Here is a 22,758-nt window from a genome sequence, read left to right on the forward strand (position 1 = left end):
ATTAATAATAGGAGATTATAATAGTAATGAATATATGATCATTGGATCCTGGGCCCTCATCGCAATGAGTGATCAATTTCGTCAGACACTCGTTGTATTGCTCGCCGACTTTCTTCATCACTTTCAAAGTAATTTATTGTAATCGTATTTGAAGGTTTATTGTTTGCACGTATTTTCAGTGGATGAAGATCGAAATGGTGTCAAAAAGATTAATTTTTATTGAATAAGTGTGTAAATCTATATAGGAGTTGCTTTACATTGCTCCTAGCAATCATTTGTGCACCGCACAAAACCCACTGGACTGCGGAAACCTGTCAAACTTCTGATGTTGAGAAGAATTCTCATGAGAATATCTGCTGGACGGAATGCAGTTGAAAGCAGCGTCTGGGAAAATTTTTGGAAGGGTTGACATCATTACTCCAGTAGGTCGGGATAGAAGCACAGTTCACAAATGTATATCTCGTTGAAAATCCGCAACACGCCTGCCAATAGCGATATCACTGCAGCATCTGTTTCAGGCACAGAGATTATGATAATTCTGTAGATGAGGATATGTTTAAGTTAAAATCTTTCTAGGAGTAATTTTCGAGACAGCTCGACGACCTTCGCTACCGAACGAAGATCCTGTCGAAAACACTCGTCCTCCAATTTTGGAACATCGCGCTCGAATTGATGATGGCGTTCTTGTTTATGAGTATGACATTGGTCACGGCAAAGGTGAAAACGTTTTGAATGATGCGATATTTCGTGCAAGGTAATCTACATCAAAATTGAAGAAACCATTGTTTCGCCAAACAATGTTGTGCCGAATAAATGGAACACCATCGTACTCAAGAACAGTGAAACTAAAGGTACTATAACTAGGCTCTTATAAGGGTTTTCCAAAATTGTATCGTTTTCGTTTTAGCCATGCTACAATTGAATTCCGGTCCTCCAGTAGAGAAGATACATGATTCTCTCGTATGGGAGGAAGGAAACAACGGACCGGTGATTTTAGGTGCTCATGTAGATCCATCAGCTTACGAAAGGACACAAGATGGCTTTGAAGGTACTTCTCGCTAATTCTAAGCCTCCACAAAAAAGAAACTCGTGGGAGAAGAAATGTTTTGCAACTTCTGCCTTACTTTATTCATATCTTTGCTACACGGCACACAGAAAAGAACTGGACTATAGACTTTTTGGACAGAAAAACAACTTCGGAAATCTTTTAAAACTTCTCGTGCATTAAAGTTAAGTGGAGTAAACATGACGAACATGGGACATGGGATAGTAGCGCCGGCCTAGATACGAGGAGGGATTTTTCCACTGATCGTCGATACTTTCCACAAATCAAGTCCACAGTTCCCCAAGTTTTTCGAGCTCTTTTATAAACATTTAATCACTTCTAGAGCATTCCACAAGCGCTTCACAAATACGCACATTAACAGTATAAAGAGAACGTAAAGCATCTTTGGCAAGCCGAATACAATCATTTGATTAATGGCACTGCACCACGAAAAATGCGATGTTGGGGTCCTCACACGAAAACATGGGGTTAAGAGTGTAGGTCAATAGTATGAGTTCTCCTTCCTGACTGTTCTGTTCTGTTGGAAAATGGCCTTGTCTGCGATCGAGCGAACGTGTCGTTAGCACTCAAAGACAGTTGGACTACTGACGGTCTTCTTCCCGTTCGCAGGCAGCGCTCGCGTACGTTGCGCGTTGTTAGGTGTGTCGTAGGAGAAGTCGGCCGAGATTGTCCACCAAAACGTTTATCAGCACAATTAGGATTAATTGAGAGTGGTCGCACTGATACTCCCCTAAATGTATATTTTCGTAAAAAGATTCTAATGTCGTCAGTTGTGTGTTATATTCACTTTAATGTAACAGAAATTTCATGGTGCAATATGTTAAATCGTTGCTCGCAGAAATAAGCATCAGGAAAAATCTTTATAAGCTACAGTATTTACCTATACGTCTTTGGTGTTCGTCCAGCTGCGTGCTACAACCTGGTTCCTGGGCGAGTACCTCTGCTGGGAACGCAGCCGATATCCGTAAGCACCGTTTCCTAATGACAGCCAACATTTATGTTTGAAATGTCTTGTTGAATAGTTCTTTATGTTGCGGTTCTGACATGCTTTGCACCTTGAGAACAGTTCTCAATTATTTTTACTATGACACAGATCCACAAAAGCAGCATGACTGTTTTTTGTCCAGAAAGTTCACAACTTCAGGTGTCATCAGCTCGCTAGCAGTGTCGGGAGAAGAGGTATCTCTCGGAGAAGCGGAACGTCCTGTGCATATGCTATCCTTTGACTCCTGTGTTCATCATCGATGCCTGCACTCTTCTCGTTGCCGAAATGCTAACACTCCGAAGGCAAGTTCTGGCAAATTTGACAGATAACTCCAGCAGACGATCAGCCAATTACGTCGAAGTCTGACGGTTGCATATCAGAGCAGCTTGGAGAAATCCGCACTCTGTAGATCAGCTGTAAAAACAGACAACTACATAGGGATTGCAATCAATTGTCCAATCCTTCTGAACAGTGGTTACCCCATCATTTTAACGAAATCGGTGTCGTGAAATGCTTGAGTGGCTAGGAGCAGGTTCGAACTGATGACTGCAGACACAACTGAACCCCTTACCACTACGCTGCACCTGCTCCAGCAACAAATATTTTCTTCAAGAAGTCGCATCGTTTTATTCCTGCTTTGTTTAATTTAATGCCTTGTTTAATTCAATGAACAGAGTTGCTGCCAGTTTAGGGGTACGAATGCGTTTGTCCAAAAGATTATGCAGGTGAATACTGTCAAACGAGATCTTCGTTCTGCAAAGGAGGTAAGAGGTATGCTTGGGCCCTAATACCATTTCGTTGCGTACGAGATTCTAATTTTCAGAGGACTGCAACTCTGGGGTTTGTGTTGAGGTAGGAGATACATGGCAATGTATCTGCCCTTTGAACGCAACAGGAATTAGGTACGTTTACGATAATTCCGCTAACTAAACTGAGCAATAATTTTGCTCCCCTTTGTAGCGTGGATTTTCAGGTGCGAAACGCGAAAGGAGGAAGCGATCACTTCGCTCGGCTTCCAGCAGGACACTTCCTTTGTCACAATGCCTAGGCCGAAAAATTTGGAAAATCTTGAGGTGACGCTGCTAATTACACGGTGAATTTGCTGTATCACCTAACATTAGAGATTTTCACAGATTTCCTTGACTGTGAAGCCCGGAGATGTACAAGATGAACATATTCTCCTTTACGTAGCAGAAGATTACGATCCTGAGTCTAACAAGCATCTTAGTGTCTCCATAGTCGATGGAGCAATAGTGTACTCTTACAGTGATGGCACAGGTAGCTTTATGATTATGGATGTGTGTTTTCGAAATCTGATCAGATAGAACCACACCACATGACTCTCACAACATCTATTAATTTGTCGTTTCTCGCCTACTTTTTTGAGTACGTTCCTCTCCTAAAAATCCACATACTTACATACATATACGGAGAGGTGGAGTGGTAGTGGAGATAGTACGTTTGAAGATTTATTTATTTATTCATTTATTTATTCAAACACCTGCAGGTGTGCCATAAAACAGAAAAAAAAGAACAAGATGGAACAGAGTTTACTAGAATTTCGCTTGAATTTTATACAACAAGGCTGGCCCTTTAAAGCATGAGGAGTGGTGGGTTGGCAGGTCATTCTCCTGCTACAGAGGGTGAGAAATCCTCACACGAGATCCTTTTCCCAGACCCAGAACTCTACGGTATATAACCGGATACCAGGGTTTGGGTGACCAACTTAACCTCGAACGGAGGAGTCCGTACGGGACCCTGGGCGAACGGGTGGGGGACCTCAAGCGCAAGGGCTCATCAACTTTGCTATCCTTGAATGGCTTTCCACCACCAGGAGAGAATAAGGACCAACTGCAGGGACGAATTGAAAAGGAGCATATCAAGGTAGAATTCTAGCTAGCTAGTATCATAATGAACAACAGTAAAGAAGGAATCAAAACTGTGAGCTAAAAACAGATATCAATCCAATGCTTATTGTGGTCGCTTGTTATAGGAGGAACTTGCTCCACGTCTCTGAAACAACGAGATTTTAGGCCTCCCTCATACCTAGAATAGGTAGAACATTTAGTTTGGATAGCCTGTTTTTGAATATCTTCGAGTTTGGACTAGACATAATTTCAGCTGGAAGTAAATTAATCCAACGTACAACTCTACAGAAAAAGGAGTTAAACATAGTTGAGAAGAGTTTTCGTCTGAGTTTAGAGTAGTGCAAATTGAAGCTTCCTGTTCCCCCGCTTGTTGGACAGAAAATCCAATACTTGCTTGCCTTTAGCTTAACTTCCATTCGTAGGATTCGAAAACCCAAAACTAAATCGTTCACTACTCGTCTGTACTTCAAGCTCTTTAATTTCAGCGCGTTGAGTCGAATTTCATAGGAGGGAAGTGTGTCAGGGTAACCCGGATCGGGAAAGCATCTATAATAAACCAGCCTAGTGAAAATTTGTTGTACTTTCTCCAACTTCTTGATGTCCTTTTTCAAGAATGGACTCCAGACTGGCGTAGCGTATTCTAGATGTGGCAAAACGTATGTCTTGTAAAGAAATATTAGTAAAACAGGGTCCTTAACGTGCACGCTCCTCATTATTACGAAAATAGACGACAGCGCTTTTTTGGTGACAAGGTCAAAATGAGTGGAAAAGTCGAAAGATTTATCAATTATTACCTCAAGGTCTCGAACTTGCTCTTGATATTGAATAGTTGTTGAATTGCAGAAGTAGGGAATCTGAGGAGCCTCTCCGAAATGCAAAGCTACTATTTTGGAAAGATTTAAAGGTAGATCCCACTGTCTTGACCATGATACCATTCTCTGGATTGCCAGCGAAATCGTGTTGTGGGCGAAAGTTTGGTCATTAGGTCGATACGAAAAATATATTTTGATGTCGTCCGCGAACATTTGAACTTTCATGTCAGGATGGGTTTTCAAATAGCTGGGAAGGTTAGCAGTGTACGCGAGGAAAAGGAGCGGCGAGAGTGCACTGCCTTGCGGAACGCCGGTTTGCAATGTATAACGCTTGGAGTAACTGTTATGGACCTTTACAGTCATGTGTCGTTCTTGAAAATACGATTTCAACCAACTGAGCAACTGTCCGCGAACTCCATAGTTTTCGAGTTTGAAGAGAAGCTTTTTATGGTTTACCATGTCAAACGCTTTAGACAGGTCGAATAATATTACATCAACTGACTTCCCTTTGTTTACCCCGGTCATCCAATCATAGACAGAGATCATAGATCATCCAATCCAAAAAGATGCTGAATAGAAAGATGTGTTCACACCTTTCTATTCAGCATCTTTTTTTCATTTCAGCTTTTCCAAATTCTTGCGGAACAAAAATAAAAAATAAAACAAATTTTAAAAAAATTTAATTTAGTTTTAAAATTTATTTAAAATAATAAAAGCAAAAATAAATTGAAAATTATGGTAGGTAAAAAATAAAATGAATTTAGGAAAAAATTAATTTAGTTTTAAAATTTATTTAAAATAATAAAAGCAAAAATAAATTGAAAATTATGGTAGAGACTCTACATTTTCGAATTTTTTTTCAAATACTGTACAACCATCTTATTGTAAACACAAGTCAACGCGGCGTTAGCAGAGCATTTTTTTGGTCAGTGTTTTTCAATTAGCGCTATTCCTGCGGCTGATTTGCTTGGCGATATATGATGACTTCTGACCAGACCAGAAGTCCTTATGTTTTCCAACAAGTGCCTTGAGGCTTTCGACTTTTCTGCCATCTGCGAAGGCGTTCGTAAGCAACAAATTGTTTTCCGGGAGGAAGTTCTGAGCTTTCCGCAGGAACTGCGCACAGCGCGTCTTCTGATCGCATACTTGTGTCAACAAAACAGAGATGTCATTTCCACAAAAACATTATGAGAACGATTCGAGATTCTATTTTTTGAAAAAAAGTGATATTCTCACGCTCTTAAAACGCCCCTTCGAAGTTGGATTACTTCCAAAAAGACATTTTGAAGCATTCCATATTCCATACTATACATTTCTATTCCATACTACTTCGAAAGGCATTTTCAGAAATAGTCGACCTAACGCTTTGAACCCAAATAAAAATTTAGAGGCAGTCAGGCGAAAAAGACTGTCTTGTTGTCAAGAGAAGGCCAGGCAGATGTGAGTATGATTTTAGGCAAAGAAGAAATGAAGAGTTCCCGTATTGAACCTGGCGGTGAATATGTCGTTGTTCTCAACCGCAGCCCATCAGGAACATCTCTGCTTGTGAATGGGGAGAAGTTCGCTATTGAGGTTAGAAGTGTAGGATTTTGTTTCTAGAAGCTTTGAAATGGATAGAAATAGCAGCGGAGAAGGATTCATCTGCGACCATATAAGGTGATAAGTAAAAAATCAGAGACAGTAACTTTGACAAGGTTTTTTTTTATTTTAATGAAAGCCTGGTCCGTAGTTTGCCCGTGTTTGCAATAAAAGAAATTGACCTACTGAAAGAAACATCTTAAAGAGGAGATTGTTTCTGCCACCGCTGGAGTAGCAGGTGTTTCTGAGGAAGATAGCGTGAAAAGAAAACAATGTAACGAGGCGGAAATGTAGTTGAGGGAGAGGCATTCAACAGCGCTCTTATTTCTGGAAGCTCTATTTTCCTTTCTCTCTCTCAGTAGTTTTAGCCTGCACGTAGGCTATGGCCTCTAATTCAAGTGAAGAAAATAATCACCGTTAATAAAGGACACCTAAGCACGAGTGAATGAATAAATAGCACCTAAGTACGAGAGCACGCCTACATAGGGCTGGATTACGGTAAGACGAGGTCGCTAAAATTTATCCTGTAAAGAACCATATAAAATAAACAGATACGAACTGCTCCAAGTTTGTGCACGTGCGCCACTAATAGCCACATCGTTCTCGTTCATGTTATGATCGGCGAGAAGAGGGTTTCTTGTGGTTCACACAACACCCACTATAAACGGCGCTTAGATGCGAGTGGATAGTGTATGGTCGGTCGGAAAAAACGGCCTGAAGCTCAATGTAGTTATGTGGGCGATTGCGCTCGCAAGCGCCCTGAGCTGAAGCTGCGATAGATCGTAGCGGTTAGGATCGAGGGAGACCCTTGTTTGCACCCTTCATTGCTGCAATACACTGTAGCGAGCTTTACGTCGTTTTGAGCCTACTGTAAGACGAGTAGGACAATGTAGGCTGAACTCGTCTTAGAGAGGGCTACGATGTAAACCAAACGAAGTTACGGCTGGGAAGCATAGATACGTTTTGTTGTTTTTCATTTCAATTTAACTTCTGAACTGCACTAACTAAAAATACTAAGATGTGATGAAAACTGATGATTTTTCGTTTGAAGCATCTTTCCCAGAATAGAATCATCATCATCACACAAAGAATGACTGCACATATTCTGCATGAGGACCAGAACTCGCTAGTGGATATAAAGAACTGCTCTGATCAGAACCACAGAAGAAGTCTGCGCTTTTGTGATTCTGATCAGAACGGCTCTTTATATCCATTAACAGATTCTGGTCCTCACGCAGAATGCGCAGGATTTTTTTTCCGCAACTCCGTGACAACTTAGTCGAGTCAAAACGACATGAAGCTCTGTCTAGTTGCGTAAGCGGTTGAGCTCGAAGCAACTCGGCGGAGCTGGGGGTTCGGATCAAGGTCATCGCGAACTGAAGCGATAATTGTGCTAGCAAGGGTCCCACTTCGATCCTCACCGCTACGTCCCATCCCGCCGCTTTGACTACAGCCGCTTACTCAAACGCACTGTGCTTCAGTTCGTTTTGAAACCACTATGTTTAGAGGGAGCACAGGAATTTTGAAAACGTGCTGTAACGAACAAAACCGTTAACAGAATGCGTAAGGAGTGATATATTCAGTGATTTATCCTTAACAGTATTCAGACATTGAGTGTATAAGGCAAAAGAGCAGCTTCTTGTACGTTCTTCCAAAAAAAAATGTCGACATAACGAGATGACTCTATGTTGATCTCGAGATGGTGTGTTTTACATTCTTTCATGCACAATCTTAAGGAGTATGTGCGAAAATAGGTATCGCTTACTCATTAATCAATCACCTACTATTGCTCCTCTGAGATATTGTTAACTCAAATTACTCATTTTAGAGCAAATTGCGGTCATTTGAGCCAGGTACCGATCTTTTTGTAGGTGGGTTACCACCAGGATTAGACGTTCCTACTGACATTCCAGCAACTTCGTTCCGTGGATGCATTAGTGATGTAAGCTTACACATACATGGTGGCGCTTATCAAATTCTGTTAGTGTTAAATCACCGATAAATTCAGATCAAAATCGATGGAGAAACACTGGATTTCAACGAACCCTCAACATTTACTTCTGGAGACATTTCAGAATGTTCGTTCCCTTCCACGGAAGAGACATACATAGAAGAAATCTCTACGGAACGTTCGTTACTCAGCTTGTAAGCATCACAAATGAGCGCCAAACAATTGATTTCTGCGTTTAGCTTCTCCCACTGAGGAAGTCACGACGACGGAAGACTTTCTGTACATATATGATACCAAGAAAGATAGTGGTGCACCTGAACCAGTCCCTATGGTGTCGGAAGTAAGCGGTGAAACTTCAGGTGAACTCGGATTCAATTATATTTGATATTTGAGTGATTTACTGGATGGTGATCTATACAATGTAAAATTTTACAAGTGTCAACTGAGACAAGGTAAAGCGAGTGACAGAGAGTAGAAGAGTAGACAGAAATGAGGTGTGTTCACGCTCACTTTTCATGTTAATTTGGGGATGTGATGTGTATCACCGAAAATAACTGGAATGAGCACTCTGAGGCACATGAGATATAAAGCGCACCGTAGGAAAACCTTTGACTCAGTGATCAGATCTCTTTACAAAGTCGTGAAAAGGAAAGCATTATGCTGTCTGGCTTTTATAAGCAAGGAGAAGTGACAGGGTAACTCAAAGGGAGCGTGTCTCGGAACTGACGTAGTGTAGAAACCTGTGGAAAACATTCAGTTCGGGAAGTAGATCACGATTGAGCGTGGCCCTATTCAATATCCCTCAATAGTCCTAAAGAAAACAGCGCTTGTTACTATGAGCTACGTCAGAACGATCCATTCTTGTACTCACTTTATTTCCCTTTACAGTTTATTTTCTGATTTTACTTGAATGAGCTGCTGATTAGACCTCACTGTTTTCCGACCGGCTCGCACGTGGATGCGGCGCGTGCACAGCAATGGCGCGTTCCAACTTTGCTCGTGGGTTCAAACGCCGTTTCCTGTTTTTCGTAGAACGATCAGAAGAATTTGAGCGAGCCCATACTCATTTTCGTAATCTAAACCCTGAACACTATGCTTACCATCAGGTTTCTACACTAACACTAACAATACACTAAGTCAATTTCGTTTTCGCGAATGATATTGTATAGAGGTAGTGCATCACGAAATGAGGTGGTACGGAAACCCCAGGAAAGAGATAGAGTTCGGGAGAAGCTACCCCTCGTCGTTTCCACTTTGCGGTCTTCATTCTTTTCCACCTCCTTCGACCTCCTTTACGATCTCCTCCTACACCCACACCCCTCCTACGACCTCCTGAGAAATTCTCAACGCACTCTCGACCCTGATTGCGAGTATGGGCGTGATCACGCTAAATTCTCAGTAATCGATCTGAAAAAGGGGGAAATGACCTTAATTCCTACGAGGAACGATAGGACGGGGCACCCTTATACGCGCGCAACATTTACGAGCAAGAGGTCGAAGCTTAATGAGCTCTCCTCGTCAAGTAGACCCTGTTCAGGTAAAATCAATCAATAGGCTGCTCAGGGAAGCGGAGCGCGTTCTAGCCTACCTCGTAGGAAGTAAAGCGGTCCCCACGCCGTTTTTTCACGACGAGCGGGTTTCTGTTATCATTATGTTATACCAAGTCAGTTTCGTGAAAGCTCATCGCATCGCACAACGTCATAAAAATGCTCCTCCAAATGCTTTAACTTCTCAGGTTCTGACGAAGGCGAAAAGGCCGAAGCGTTAGCCTATTATAAACTGTTAAAAATCTTGGTTCTTGCTTCAAATTGACATTTCAAATTCAAATCAACAAACTGCAGCCATTATGCCAAGATTCAAAGATGCTTGAACTTTCACACTAATGCATAAATACTTCCGTTACTAAAAATTTTTTGCCAAAAACAACAATATTAACCTTAGATGAAGGTTTCTCCTTCTCATGCGATCCACGAGCTTGAAGGATTCTGCTGGACTTGGCACTGCATAAATCCTCATATTACCTAGACCAGTCTGAACTCGGACTTTCTGTGGTGTTCGCTTCGCTCCTCTTCAATGATCAAACATTAGATTAGATTTGTGTTATTCGAACAACGCTTTCTTCCTCTTCTTTTAATAACAAATAAAGGCGAAAGTTTCCGTAGTTTTCCTTCTAGACACATTTGGAAAATATTTGAACTTTAGTTCCAGATACTCCTTCGATACCAATATAGTGTAGACAGGATCCACGGATCTCCCTCACTAGAGGGATCACAGCCGGTTAGTCGCGAGGCTACGTGGCGCGTCCCCGGGTGGCGGATAGGGGGCTAATCGCGGACCAAAAGCGACCTTGCGCTTGCCCAGAGACGCAGGTGGATTCAGGGGATGGACTCCCTGTTTCTGCTGAGCCAGGACTGACTCATGACATCCTTGTATCCCGCACGTCGGTCCGGCCAAAAGCCTGCAATCAAGTGACTGGGAGGTGCAAGGGAGGCGGTTTGGAGTCGCCTCCAACAAATAAGCTCCACATGTCCACACCGGGAGAACGAAAGTTCTCCCAGAAACTCATGGGACTAATAGAAAAGAGTCTCCTGATTCCGGAGGAAAGCCTGGTACGGTAGCGCCAGGTAGGACGGGGTTGCAGGAGTCATGTAGGCTACCAAAACGGAAAAGGACTAGGATGGCGATCTGTACTTACAACGCACGTACGCTTGCATCGGAAGCGGCCATCGAAGATCTGATGATGCAAGCCAAGAAGATCAAGTACGACGTCATCGGACTGACCGAGACGAGACGACGTCACCCTCTCAACGCCGTATATGAAACTGGAGAAGAACTGTTCTTAGGAACATGCGACAGTAGAGGTGTTGGTGGAGTTGGCGTCCTCGTCAACACGAGTATGGCAAAGAACATCGACTCTTTTGAACAACTTACGACCCGAATCGGACGTCTGCGGATGAGAAGATGTGGCCCAATACCAGCTTTGACTATCTTCGTCGCTTACGCTCCAACATCATGCTACGAAGAAGAAGAAGTCGAAGCTTTCTATATGGACCCGGAGAAGTTCTACCAAGAAGATCATTCCTTCTACAAGGTCATAGTTGGCGATTTCAACGCTAAGGTTGGCCCAAGAAGAACGCCGGAGGAACTTCACATCGGGACCCACGGCCTACAATGGAATGACCAGGGAGAGAGGCTCGCCGAGTTCATCATGACGACTAAGACCATCCATGGGAACTCGCAATTCCAGAAGCCCTCCTCTCTACGTTGGACGTGGGAGTCACCCGGTGGAGGGTACCGTAATGAAATAGACCACATCATCGTCAATAAAAGGTTCTGCCTGACGGACGTCGGTGTTGTACCAAAGTTCTATACGGGATCGGACCATCGCCTCCTCCGAGGAAGATTTTCCTTCACAAGGAGAGCAGAAAAAGCCGCCAAGTTCAGAGAGAGAAATCCCAGGACTACATCAACTGGGATCTCTTCGCTACGCTGGCCGGCTTTTGGGAAGATTCTGCAATGGACAACATCGACGAGGAATATGACCGGCTTGTCGAACACCTTCACGACTGCGCGAAGAAGGCTGAGAGCTTCAAAACCACCAGGAGGCGCCTGTCTCTTGAAACTCTTGAGCTGATACGCCAGCGTGGAGCAGCACGAGCCGCAGGGAACCAAGAACTCACGTTCGAGCTCGCAAGGCTTTGCCGAGAGGCGATAAAGGAAGACCTTAAAGAGAGAAGAGCAGAAGTGCTGGCTGAAGCTGCAGAGGCGGGGAAAAGCATCCGCTATGCCCGTCGAGACTTCGCCAGTCGCAAGACGAGGATGACTGCTCTCCGGAACCCAAAGGGAACAGCCATTGCATCGAGAAGGAGGATGGAGAAAATCATCTACGACTTCTACTCTGATCTCTTCGACAGCCATGTCCACTTGCCTCCTCACCATCTGAGGGAAGATGGACAAGTCATTCCAGAGGTTCTCCCGTCCGAAATACGACATGCTATCATGTCGGTAAGAAATCGTACGGCACCCGGTCCCGACAGAATAAGACCAGAACACCTGAAGAGCCTTCCGCCAGTACTCATCAACACCCTGGCGAGGCTCTTTACACGTTATCTGTCGGAATGCAAGGTTCCTAAACAGTGGAAGACCAGCAAGACCGTGTTGTTGTATAAAAAGGAGATCCACATGACATTGGCAACTATCGCCCAATCTGCCTACTGTCCGTCATCTACAAGCTCTTTACAAGAGTAATCCTTAATAGGATTGAAAAAGTCTTGGATGAAGGACAGCCATGCGAGCAAGCAGGGTTTCGAAAAGGATTCAGCACGATTGACCACATTCACACTGTTTCGAAACTCATCGAGGTATCACGAGAGTACAAGATGCCGCTCTGTCTCACCTTCATCGACTTAAAGAAGGCTTTCGACTCGGTTGAGACGGAAGCGGTCGTGGAAGCCTTGGACAACCAAGGCGTCCCTACTCAGTATATTAAGGTACTTCGAGAGTTGTACAGTAACTTCACGACCGGAATTTCGCCATTCTACAAGAACCTCATCATTGACGTGAAGAGGGGGGTCCGACAGGGTGATACAATTTCACCCAAAATATTCACAGCCACCCTCGAGAACGCAATGCGAAAGTTGGAATGGGACGACATGGGAGTGAAGGTTGATGGTCGGCAGCTACACCATTTGCGCTTTGCTGATGACATCGTACTGGTAACACCTAGCATCAGCCAAGCGGAACGAATGCTGACCGAATTCGACGAAACATGTGGATGCATCGGTCTTCAGCTGAATCTACAAAAGACGATGTTCATGCGGAACGGATGGGTCTCGGATGCCCCATTCACGCTCAACGGAACGAACATATCCGAATGCACCAGCTACGTTTATCTGGGTCGGGAACTGAACATGATGAACGACCTGACCCCCGTGCTGGGCAGAAGGAGAAGAGCAGCTTGGGGAGCGTACAAGAGCATCGAGGATATAGTGAAGAAGACCAGGAACACCCGGATCCGTGGTCACCTCTTCAACATTACCGTACTTCCTGCTTTGACCTATGCTTCGGAAACCTGGGCATTTCGCAAGCAGGAAGAAAACGCGATGAGCGTCATTGAACGCGCAATTGAGAGAGTGATGCTAGGAGTATCCCGTTTCACGCAAGTGAGGGACGGGATTCGAAGTTCCCTCCTACGTCAGCGATCGAAGATTAGAGACGCCGCCGCGTTTGCCAAGGAAAGTAATATAAGGTGGGCCGGACACGTGATGCGCTTTGATGATAACCGTTGGACCAGAGCCGTGAGCGACTGGGTTCCCCGCGATATTAAGCGCACTACAGGAAGACCGTCGACCCGATGGTCAGATTTCTTCACGAAGTCCTTGAAAGAAAAATATGATGCTCTTCGTGCCCCACACGAAAGGAACCACCGGGCTACTCTGGCACGCGATCGGGACAAATGGAAGAATTACTGGCGCCCGCTCGACCAGTTCGAAGATCAACGGGAGTCAAGGTGATCAAGGTGATAGACAGGAATTGAGAGCATTTCTCGAGGTATGGGTTTTCCTTCTGATTTCCCCAAAAGTGATCAGAATGATGTTTTAACGTAAAATGACGTGAACAACATTATCGCACTGATAAAGATAACGTTCCACTTCGGATAATGTGAACTGTTGGTTACTATTTAAGCAGCCGTTTGGATATTACTAAACTGAGGCAAACATGCAAAGAGATAGACATGCGGAGCCATAGAGGTGAAATGCAACGCGGGCACTGGCCACCGTTACGAAGCGATAGTAACACCATCCACCTTTCGCGGCATGCACACGAAGTTATTGCGCACCAATTCGATGACGCAGGACCCCATTTTGTAGCTATCTGGTGCCGGCGCACCAATCCGACGCCGCGGGACCCGTGGCACCCAATTTATTGATTTCTGGCGTCATTGCATCAATTCGACGCCGGTGGACCCCTCCCCCCCCTTTCGAATTTCGTGACTGACACACACATACATACACACACACATACATACACACACATACATACATACATACATACATACATACATACATACATACATACATACATACATACATACATACATACATACATACATACATACATAGATACATACATACATACATACATACATACATACATACATACATACATACATACATACATACATACATACATACATACATACATACATACATACATACATACATACATACATACATACATACATACATACATACATACATACATACATACATACATACATACATACATACATACATACATACATACATACATACATACATACATACATACATACATACATACATACATACATACATACATACATACATACATACATACATACATACATACATACATACATACATACATACATACATACATACATACATACATACATACATACATACATACATACATACATACATACATACATACATACATACATACATACATACATACATACATACATACATACATACATACATACATACATACATACATACATACATACATACATACATACATACATACATACATACATACATACATACATACATACATACATACATACATACGTACATACATACATACATACATACATACATACATACATACATACATACATACATACATACATACATACATACATACATACATACATACATACATACATACATACATACATACATACATACATACATACATACATACATACATACATACATACATACATACATACATACATACATACATACATACATACATACATACATACATACATACATACATACATACACATACATACATACATACATACATACATACATACATACATACATACATACATACATACATACATACATACATACATACATACATACATACATACATACATACATACATACATACATACATACATACATACATACATACATACATACATACATACATACATACATACATACATACATACATACATACATACATACATACATACATACATACATACATACATACATACATACATACATACATACATACATACATACATACACATACATACATACATACATACATACATACATACATACATACATACATACATACATACATACATACATACATACATACGTACATACATACATACATACATACATACATACATACATACATACATACATACATACACACACACACACGTAACAGAATAAGGCCGTTATTATATACCAGCCTGAACGTCCGGCTAAAGCCGGACTTCAGAATTCCTGGTGTGTTTGCTTCGCTCTCCTTCAATCATCGACGAAAATTAATATTAGTGCCGTTTCTGTGAAATTAGACTTGTGTTTCTCTAACAATCTTTCTCCATTTTATTATTATTATTAAAGATGAAAGATTTCATAGTCTTCTTTCTAGACGCGTCAGTTCTACATTTGGAGAGCATTCAAACTTCAATTTCAATTATATATCATGATATCATGATCATGGTATTGTTGCAGAAGAGCAGCCGACAATAATAACACCTACAATAAGCAGCGCTGAAGTGGACATAATACGAACTTCTGCCGTAGTAGAGCTGTCTACAGATGATCCATGTTCTGTTGTAGGGGAGGATACAGGTTGTTGACGAAGAATAAAAGACAGAAGAACTGTACTTAACTACTGCTTGTATGATTCAGAAGGTGAATGTGCTATGAAAATTTGTACGAACCATATGTGTGGGCCAAATGGTGAATGTGTTCCGTTCAACAACACCCATTACGACTGCCAGTGCAAACTCTACTATGACGGACCTCGATGCGAACTATGTGGGTGATCCAATCCAACATGTTACAGCCACTTCGATTTCACTTTTTAAGTTTTGTTCCGAGATGTAGCAATTACTATGTTTATGTTTATGTAATGTAACCCTTATTGTAAACCTCTTCACATCCCATCCAAAGCTCCCTTTTTTATAGTAGGGTCAAGACGACATGAAGCACGTACGCAGTTGCGTACGCGGCTTCTTTCGAGGCGCTTCGGTGGAGCGTAGCGGCTTGGAGTGTGTTGGAACCCTTGCTGGCACCACCCATCGCTGCAGTTTGTGACGGTCCCAACCAGGTCCCAACTGCTGCCTCCACCCCGCCGTTTCGAGCGCGTACGCAAATGCAGCGCAACTCTACTCGTGGATTCATGTCGTATTGACCCGACTATATACCCTGTTCTTTAATCCTTTAAGTTGACTGGATTTGGTGTTCAAAATTTCTTTGGAGAAGAGAGTTTTCAGAGTATAGTCCATTGAAACCGCATCTTTTAATGGGTCCTAAACATCTTCTTTAAGTTAAACCGATTGAACGTGCAGCAAAATTTGATGGGGATGCCTTCATCGAGATATCAGCAGACGAATTTCCTCATCTCACTTCCGAAAAAGAAGAAGTCGTAGAATTCAAATTCAAAACCAATGAAAGCGATGCTGTGGGTCTTCTTAACACGACGCTTTTAAAAGTTTAACAAGTTTTTTTAGACATAACATACAAATAGCTACTCCAACCCAATCAGCACTGTTACAGATTCTTTTCTGGCAAGGGCAACAGCGTGGAACTTCAGTCGTAGGCGAAGATTACTTCTCGGTAGGAATAGCAAATGGACATCTTCATTTCTCGTGCGTTTCTTTCTTTTCAAGTGATACACAGTACAGTTCTCTCTCCAAAGGAAAAATTTCTTCCTGGTCCTTTCATTCTGTGAATTAATTTGGATATAGTGCATCGAAAAACCAGCACCGTTATAAAAGTTATCTCCAAATGATATGTCGTTCAATACGAGGTCACTTAACCGACCCGATAAATAATTCAGATTTTCAACCATTTTCGCAGAGTTGGAGTTTCGCCACGTGCATGCTTGTATCTTGTACGAAACTGAGACTACAGTATCCTGAAAAAGGGATCCACACATTTTATTCCTCGGCCTCAGCTCTCGAAAGTATGCAGCAATTAGAAATTCGAAATATACGCTAGAACTACAATGAGAGATCGCTTACCGGGGTAGAAGAGCAGGTGATGTACTTTTCAGTTGCCAGCAGATGTCTTTTTCAGTTGACGCTGGCACTTCCAGGGATGCTCTCTTCACATTAAGTTCTTCATAAAATCTTCTGGTTTGTGTAGTCGTCAAATACCAACGAATTTCTAAAAAGATCCACACATTTTTATTATTTATTAATGACATGGTTGCAATGTGTTTCGAGTTCCATTTAAGTCCGCTCACCCACTTGGGAGTTAGAGGGAAGAAAGAAATCATAGATTCCTCTGTCTTTAAGCTACACCGCCTTTCGAGAAGGATTTCTTGTTTATTGGGAAATGCAGCATTGCCCCACATCAAAAAGTATTCCTCGATAACCACTTTCTTTTCCACACAATTCACTGATTAACCATGTTCTAATTACTGCTTATACCAGTATTATTGTAGGCACTAAGTTCATTTAGTCATGAAAAGTGAAAAGCGTATGTTTGCGAAATTCCACCAATTGTTTTTCTAGCACTTCGGCGATCGTGCAAATCATTGTAATGATGTGATTTTTGAGATATGACTTTTTCTCTTCAAATTTATGAAATATCTGCAATTTTCCTTGATCCTTTGGAGTAGGACATTAACAACAGTCCTAGTGATAGTAATAGAAATAGGCAAGGCAATATTTTTAGGCTTTTTTAAAGCAATTATTATTTTTGTATATTTACCTCGAAAAGTGCTAAATCAAAAACCAACTTTCGTGCATTGTCGTCAAAATGGAGAGAAATTCTAAAAATGGTACATCTTTCTTTTATAGTATAGTGGTTTTGAGACCTGAAGCAGGAACTGAAGTTACATTTTACAGTTACGAGCTAGGGGGTGGAGCAGCCCTCATAAGAAGTGAACAGAGAGTTGACGATGACAAAGAACACCATGTTCGCTTGAGAAGGTACAGAAAACCTCCGCATTAAGGCTATCCTTCTTTCTGTTTCTTACTAAGGGTATTTTTTCCTCAGTTTGTAAGTTATTCCAGAAAAGGTCGACGTGGAACTCTTAAACTGGATCACCACCCAGAGCAGCGCGGTTTAAGCAGTGGAATTCTCGCTATGCTTAATGCAGATGGCAACATATTTATTGGTGAGTGACGATTCATCTGAATCACTTTGCGTTAATGCAGTCTGCTAAATGTTATTCGATAGTATACTATTGCCATTTGTGCGTATTGAGACAAGATAATGAGGAAAAAAGAAAGTAGTTCTATGCTTTGCTTGGATGTACATAAAAGTCCGCAGTGAAGCTGCTGGATCACATACCTAAGACATGGTACTTTACTTCTGACTGCATGTTGCAGTACCCTCTCACTCCTTCTTCACTCTGTAATCGGGCTGTAAACCAACCCGCTTGTTGCGGTACAGTAATGCCATTGCAGTGCTCAAAATAATGTGGTAAAATGTGATGGCATGAAGAAAGATCACTTTGCACAAGGTCAGAGAAAGAATTTCTTCGACACTCTCTGTCCTACATCACAATATTTTTCTTTGGTCCTTCCTTCCTCTTTTTTATCACAGCGCCAAATTATTATTTGTAGTCCTATTGTTCGTCGATTCGTTTCGTTCTTTTTTGAAAGATACGAAGAGCGTCGTGTTTTTCTTCGAAGGATTTCGTGAAGAAATCTGACCAACGGATAGGCGGTTTTCCCATAGTGCGTTTAATAGCGCGGGGAACCCATTCGCTCACGGAATCTGGTACACCGTTTATCGTTAAAACGCATCATATGTTCGACCCACTTTATTTATATTTACTTTTCCTCGACAATATGGGAGTGTAGCTTATCTTCTCGCTGACATAGGAGGACGTTTCAAATCCACTCCTTCATTTATGTCACACGGATACTCCTACCATCACCTTGTCAGCTGAGCGTTCAACGACACTCATTGAAATTTTCCTACTGCTGGCATAAAGGCAGAGATGTCGGAAGGAGGGTCGAAGCAGGAAGAACAATGGCGTTAAGGAGGTGAGCGTGGAACCGTGTGCTTCTGGTCTTCTGCACTACATCACCGATGTCACCGATGCTGCTGCATGCTCCACAACCCGCTCGGTTCCTCTTGCTGGGCTCGAAGATCAGATGGTTCATCATGTTCTCTCTGTACGACATTAGGTTACACTCGTTCAGTTGAGCGTAATTGGGGAGTCAGAGATACATCGGTTCAGTATGACCATTCTCTTGTCTAGGTGGACCCTGAGACCTATCCTTCCATATGTTTCATCACATTTACCCGAAATTCGTTTTGCCTTGTAGATGCTAGATGTTATATGAACAGGCAGAACGAGTTCCGGGTAAATGTGATGATGTGATGGTGTGGTGTCACGAAACGAAGATGGTTTAGATGTCTACCATCATATTTAATGTTATTATTTATATATTATGATATTTAACATTGCGCCATTGCGAAGTACTTCTATATAATGAGTAGGGACGCCTTAATTGTAGAAGATTCCCAGGTGCGCTTCCGTCGCAACAGAAGTCAAATAAATTCGAGCTTAAGTTATTCGCTAAATACAGCAATTGCATCATCGTAACTCACTGTAAATATGCAGATACGTGATCTCTAGCATTTCTTTATCTCTGCATTTTCAGGAGGCGTACCCGATATCTACAGAGCTACAGGTGGATTGTACTCAAAGAACTTGATTGGGTGTGTTTCTGATGTTTCTCTTAACGGCGAACTGCTTGATTTAATGGGCACCGCTATCGACGGTAAAAATGTTAAACCATGTGACGAGTGGACTCCAACAAGAAAATTGTTGAAAATCAGAAGGTAAGGAACCTTTTACTATAACTATGGTTTCAACATTAAGTTCTACTTGCGCAAATGTTAAAACTCGTTGTTTGTTAAAGTCAATTACTGTACAAACGTACTGGAGGTATCCAGTTACTATCAGATAGGAACGTCGCGATAGGGAAATGAGGAACATTTCACTCCGATTCCATCCATCCATCCAAAAGGAATGTGAAAATCATGGCGACTGCAACTTTGTTGCAACCTCTTCTCCTCCTTAAAGGCTACATGCCACGAATCTTACGTGGTGAGGGAATCCGCGGGAAAAAGAAAAAGAGAGATGGGGTTGTAGATTTCGGGATCCGAAGTGTCACCTCTCCGTAATCGTTGTAAATAAACAACGTGAGAATCCCTTTAGTTTCTATGAGGTATGCTAGAGGTATGCTCGTCCGTATACTTTCGGTCCCCACAGAAGCCTATTTATTGGTTTCACTTGAATAGGCTCCTGAGAAGACGTCGTTAATCCTTAACCGCTCGGACGTGGATGTGGCGCGTGCTGAAGTCATCGTAAAGGATAATGATTTTTTCACCACGATTTCAGTTGTAACGTCTTACAACGATTAGGGAGAGATAAGCGAAGCCACTCTGGATCCCGCAATCTACAACCCCATCTATAAGTTTCCAAGCTGATTCCCTCCTCACATCAGAATCGTGGCATGCTACCTTTAAAGGCAGCATGCCACGAATCTGGGATGGTACGGATTTCAGGTGGAGTATCCGCATACGGGGTCGTAGATTATGGAGACCGGGGTGGTTCCGCTCATCTCTCCCTGAATCACTGCAAACAGCCGGCCCCTGAATGCCGTTTTCCACGACACCTTCTATTACAGCGCGCCACCTTTGCACGCGTAGCGTCCCTTACTGCCTATCGGGGCAGACCGAATCGATTTTCGACGAATCGCAGAGCGGAGGCGGCGCAAGGGGTGGAGCGTTCCAATAGATGGCGTCATACATAACAGCATTCCGGAGGCGGTTGTTTGCAGTGATGCAGGGAGAGATGAGCGGAACTACCCCCGTCTCCTTAATCTACGACCCCGCATACGGATACTCCACCTGAAACCCGCACCACGTCAGATTCGTGGTGTGCTGCCTTTAAGAAACTTTTCCTAATTACTGCTGGTGCTTTAACAAGCACTCACAATTTGATAGAAATGAGAAATTATTTGGAACCTTGAGGAGTAGGAGAGAAATTCATTTTCGCTTCAAGGAGTGAAAATCTGTATTGATACACTTTGGATCTTGCTTTTTGATGTGAGTCATTAGGATTCTCGAACATTTTTTCAATGTCTGCTCGTTCGATGCCATTTCAATAGGGAAAACTCCTCACATACTGGTTTGAGAAACAACCATTCTAAATTTGCCGGAAAATGCGGAAAATGAAGGAGATTATATGTTGAAACTTCAAAAGTTCGGTTTATCTTAATTTTGCATGGTTCAAGAAATGTACGACTCATGGTTGAAACACCAGTGAGAAATTTCGATACCACTTAGAAATAAATATTTTTCGATGGTCTGAACTAACTCAGTAGTGCTAATCATAGATGGAAAAATTGGTTATGGATCTGTTCGAATCAGTCACACTCAATACCAAGAAAAAGAGAATGACGAAATTCCAATGGGATGCCGTTTTTTTATTTAGAATTTCAAAATAAAAATGCTAAAAATCGACGCTTCTACAACAAAGTTACTTATCGTTTTCCTAGGGCCCCTTTCCCCTTCCTCATAATTTATAGTGTGTAAACACCCATTGATTTAAATTTTGTCCTCTTCTTCTTCTTCTCTGCCTCTCTCTCTTAACTTCTCAAGTCATCTTATACGTGTAACAGTTGCGAACAACCAAAAACCTGGTGAAACACACAAATTCAGGAGACTTCGAAGCTGGATGATGTCATGAGTTGTTCGTCACGCGACACGCTCACTGCTGTTGATCTGCTCCACAGAATACTTTTGGGAAGAAGCTGCTTCATGAGTATCTTTGTTTGCTTCCAGTGTATTCTCAGCCATTGTTTTTTTTTTCCAAATCAAAATTGAACACAGTAAATGTGGCCCATGAACAAGGGAGAGGCGATGAACTTATTTCATTTCGAAATACGCAGATATTTATTGAGCGAGTCTTGAAAAAAGACAGTTTTATACTTGAGAAGTATGCTACAACAATGAGAAAATCTCTATCCCTATGTAAAATTTAGTAGGAAGCAGTCCCTCACCATCTTCCCGCTATACTTGTATATGTATGATAAGAAAGCTCTTTTCCAAACTACTTCAGTTCGTCTCATATTTTTCAAAATCGTTCAGAATAAAAAAAAAAACTTGCTTTGAGAGCAATGAGCAAGACAATTAAGCCTGTCGTCTTGAAACCCTAAGAATACCGTCCTCAAACCCGCTGATTTCTTATTTCATGCACTGACATTATCAACCTAAGATTGGGAAGATTTTGCTCTATCAAATTCATTTCTAATTTATTTCTCGTTCTTTATGTATGAATTTTTTTTCTTTTGGTGGAAAATTTGCGTTAACGCCCAAACAGTGGAAGAGTAAGTTTCTATCACTGCCTAAGAAGGTATCCATGAGGAGCGTTCTGTGACTTTCCATGGGATCCTGTTTTCCATTGCACCTTAGACATGTTCCCCCATCGCGATA

At 42.1% G+C, this 22,758-nt stretch overlaps 1 protein-coding gene across 3 annotated transcripts; it reads left to right on the forward strand.

Annotated features, from left to right (window-relative positions):
* Window positions 1–451: 451 nt before the first annotated feature.
* RB195_019654 (uncharacterized protein) lies at window positions 452–22,012 on the forward strand (the record flags this gene model as incomplete). 3 transcript variants are annotated; one of them, XM_064187607.1, is made up of 26 exons in its annotated part: window positions 452–518; window positions 577–717; window positions 777–851; window positions 908–1,048; window positions 2,211–2,353; window positions 2,743–2,815; window positions 2,875–2,953; window positions 3,025–3,124; window positions 3,185–3,329; window positions 6,188–6,303; window positions 8,138–8,251; window positions 8,318–8,438; window positions 8,500–8,619; window positions 10,640–10,753; window positions 10,819–11,606; window positions 11,705–12,504; window positions 12,582–13,769; window positions 13,946–14,052; window positions 15,796–15,915; window positions 15,976–16,104; window positions 16,617–16,750; window positions 16,846–16,937; window positions 18,144–18,227; window positions 18,312–18,415; window positions 19,917–20,097; window positions 21,985–22,012. In XM_064187607.1, 26 exons carry the CDS (start codon window positions 452–454, stop codon window positions 22,010–22,012), a joined length of 5,304 nt encoding a protein of 1,767 aa, XP_064043486.1. The 3 variants fall into 3 exon arrangements, with proteins under 3 accessions (XP_064043486.1, XP_064043487.1, XP_064043488.1); XM_064187605.1 differs by lacking the exons at window positions 10,640–10,753; window positions 12,582–13,769; window positions 13,946–14,052; ... (6 more) ...; window positions 19,917–20,097; window positions 21,985–22,012 and having other exon boundaries at window positions 11,705–12,508; XM_064187606.1 differs by lacking the exons at window positions 452–518; window positions 577–717; window positions 777–851; ... (11 more) ...; window positions 10,819–11,606; window positions 11,705–12,504 and having other exon boundaries at window positions 12,640–13,769; window positions 13,946–14,010.
* Window positions 22,013–22,758: the final 746 nt, after the last annotated feature.

Source organism: Necator americanus, chromosome II, assembly GCF_031761385.1.
Source record: "Necator americanus strain Aroian chromosome II, whole genome shotgun sequence".
Taxonomy (NCBI): Eukaryota; Metazoa; Nematoda; class Chromadorea; order Rhabditida; family Ancylostomatidae; genus Necator; species Necator americanus.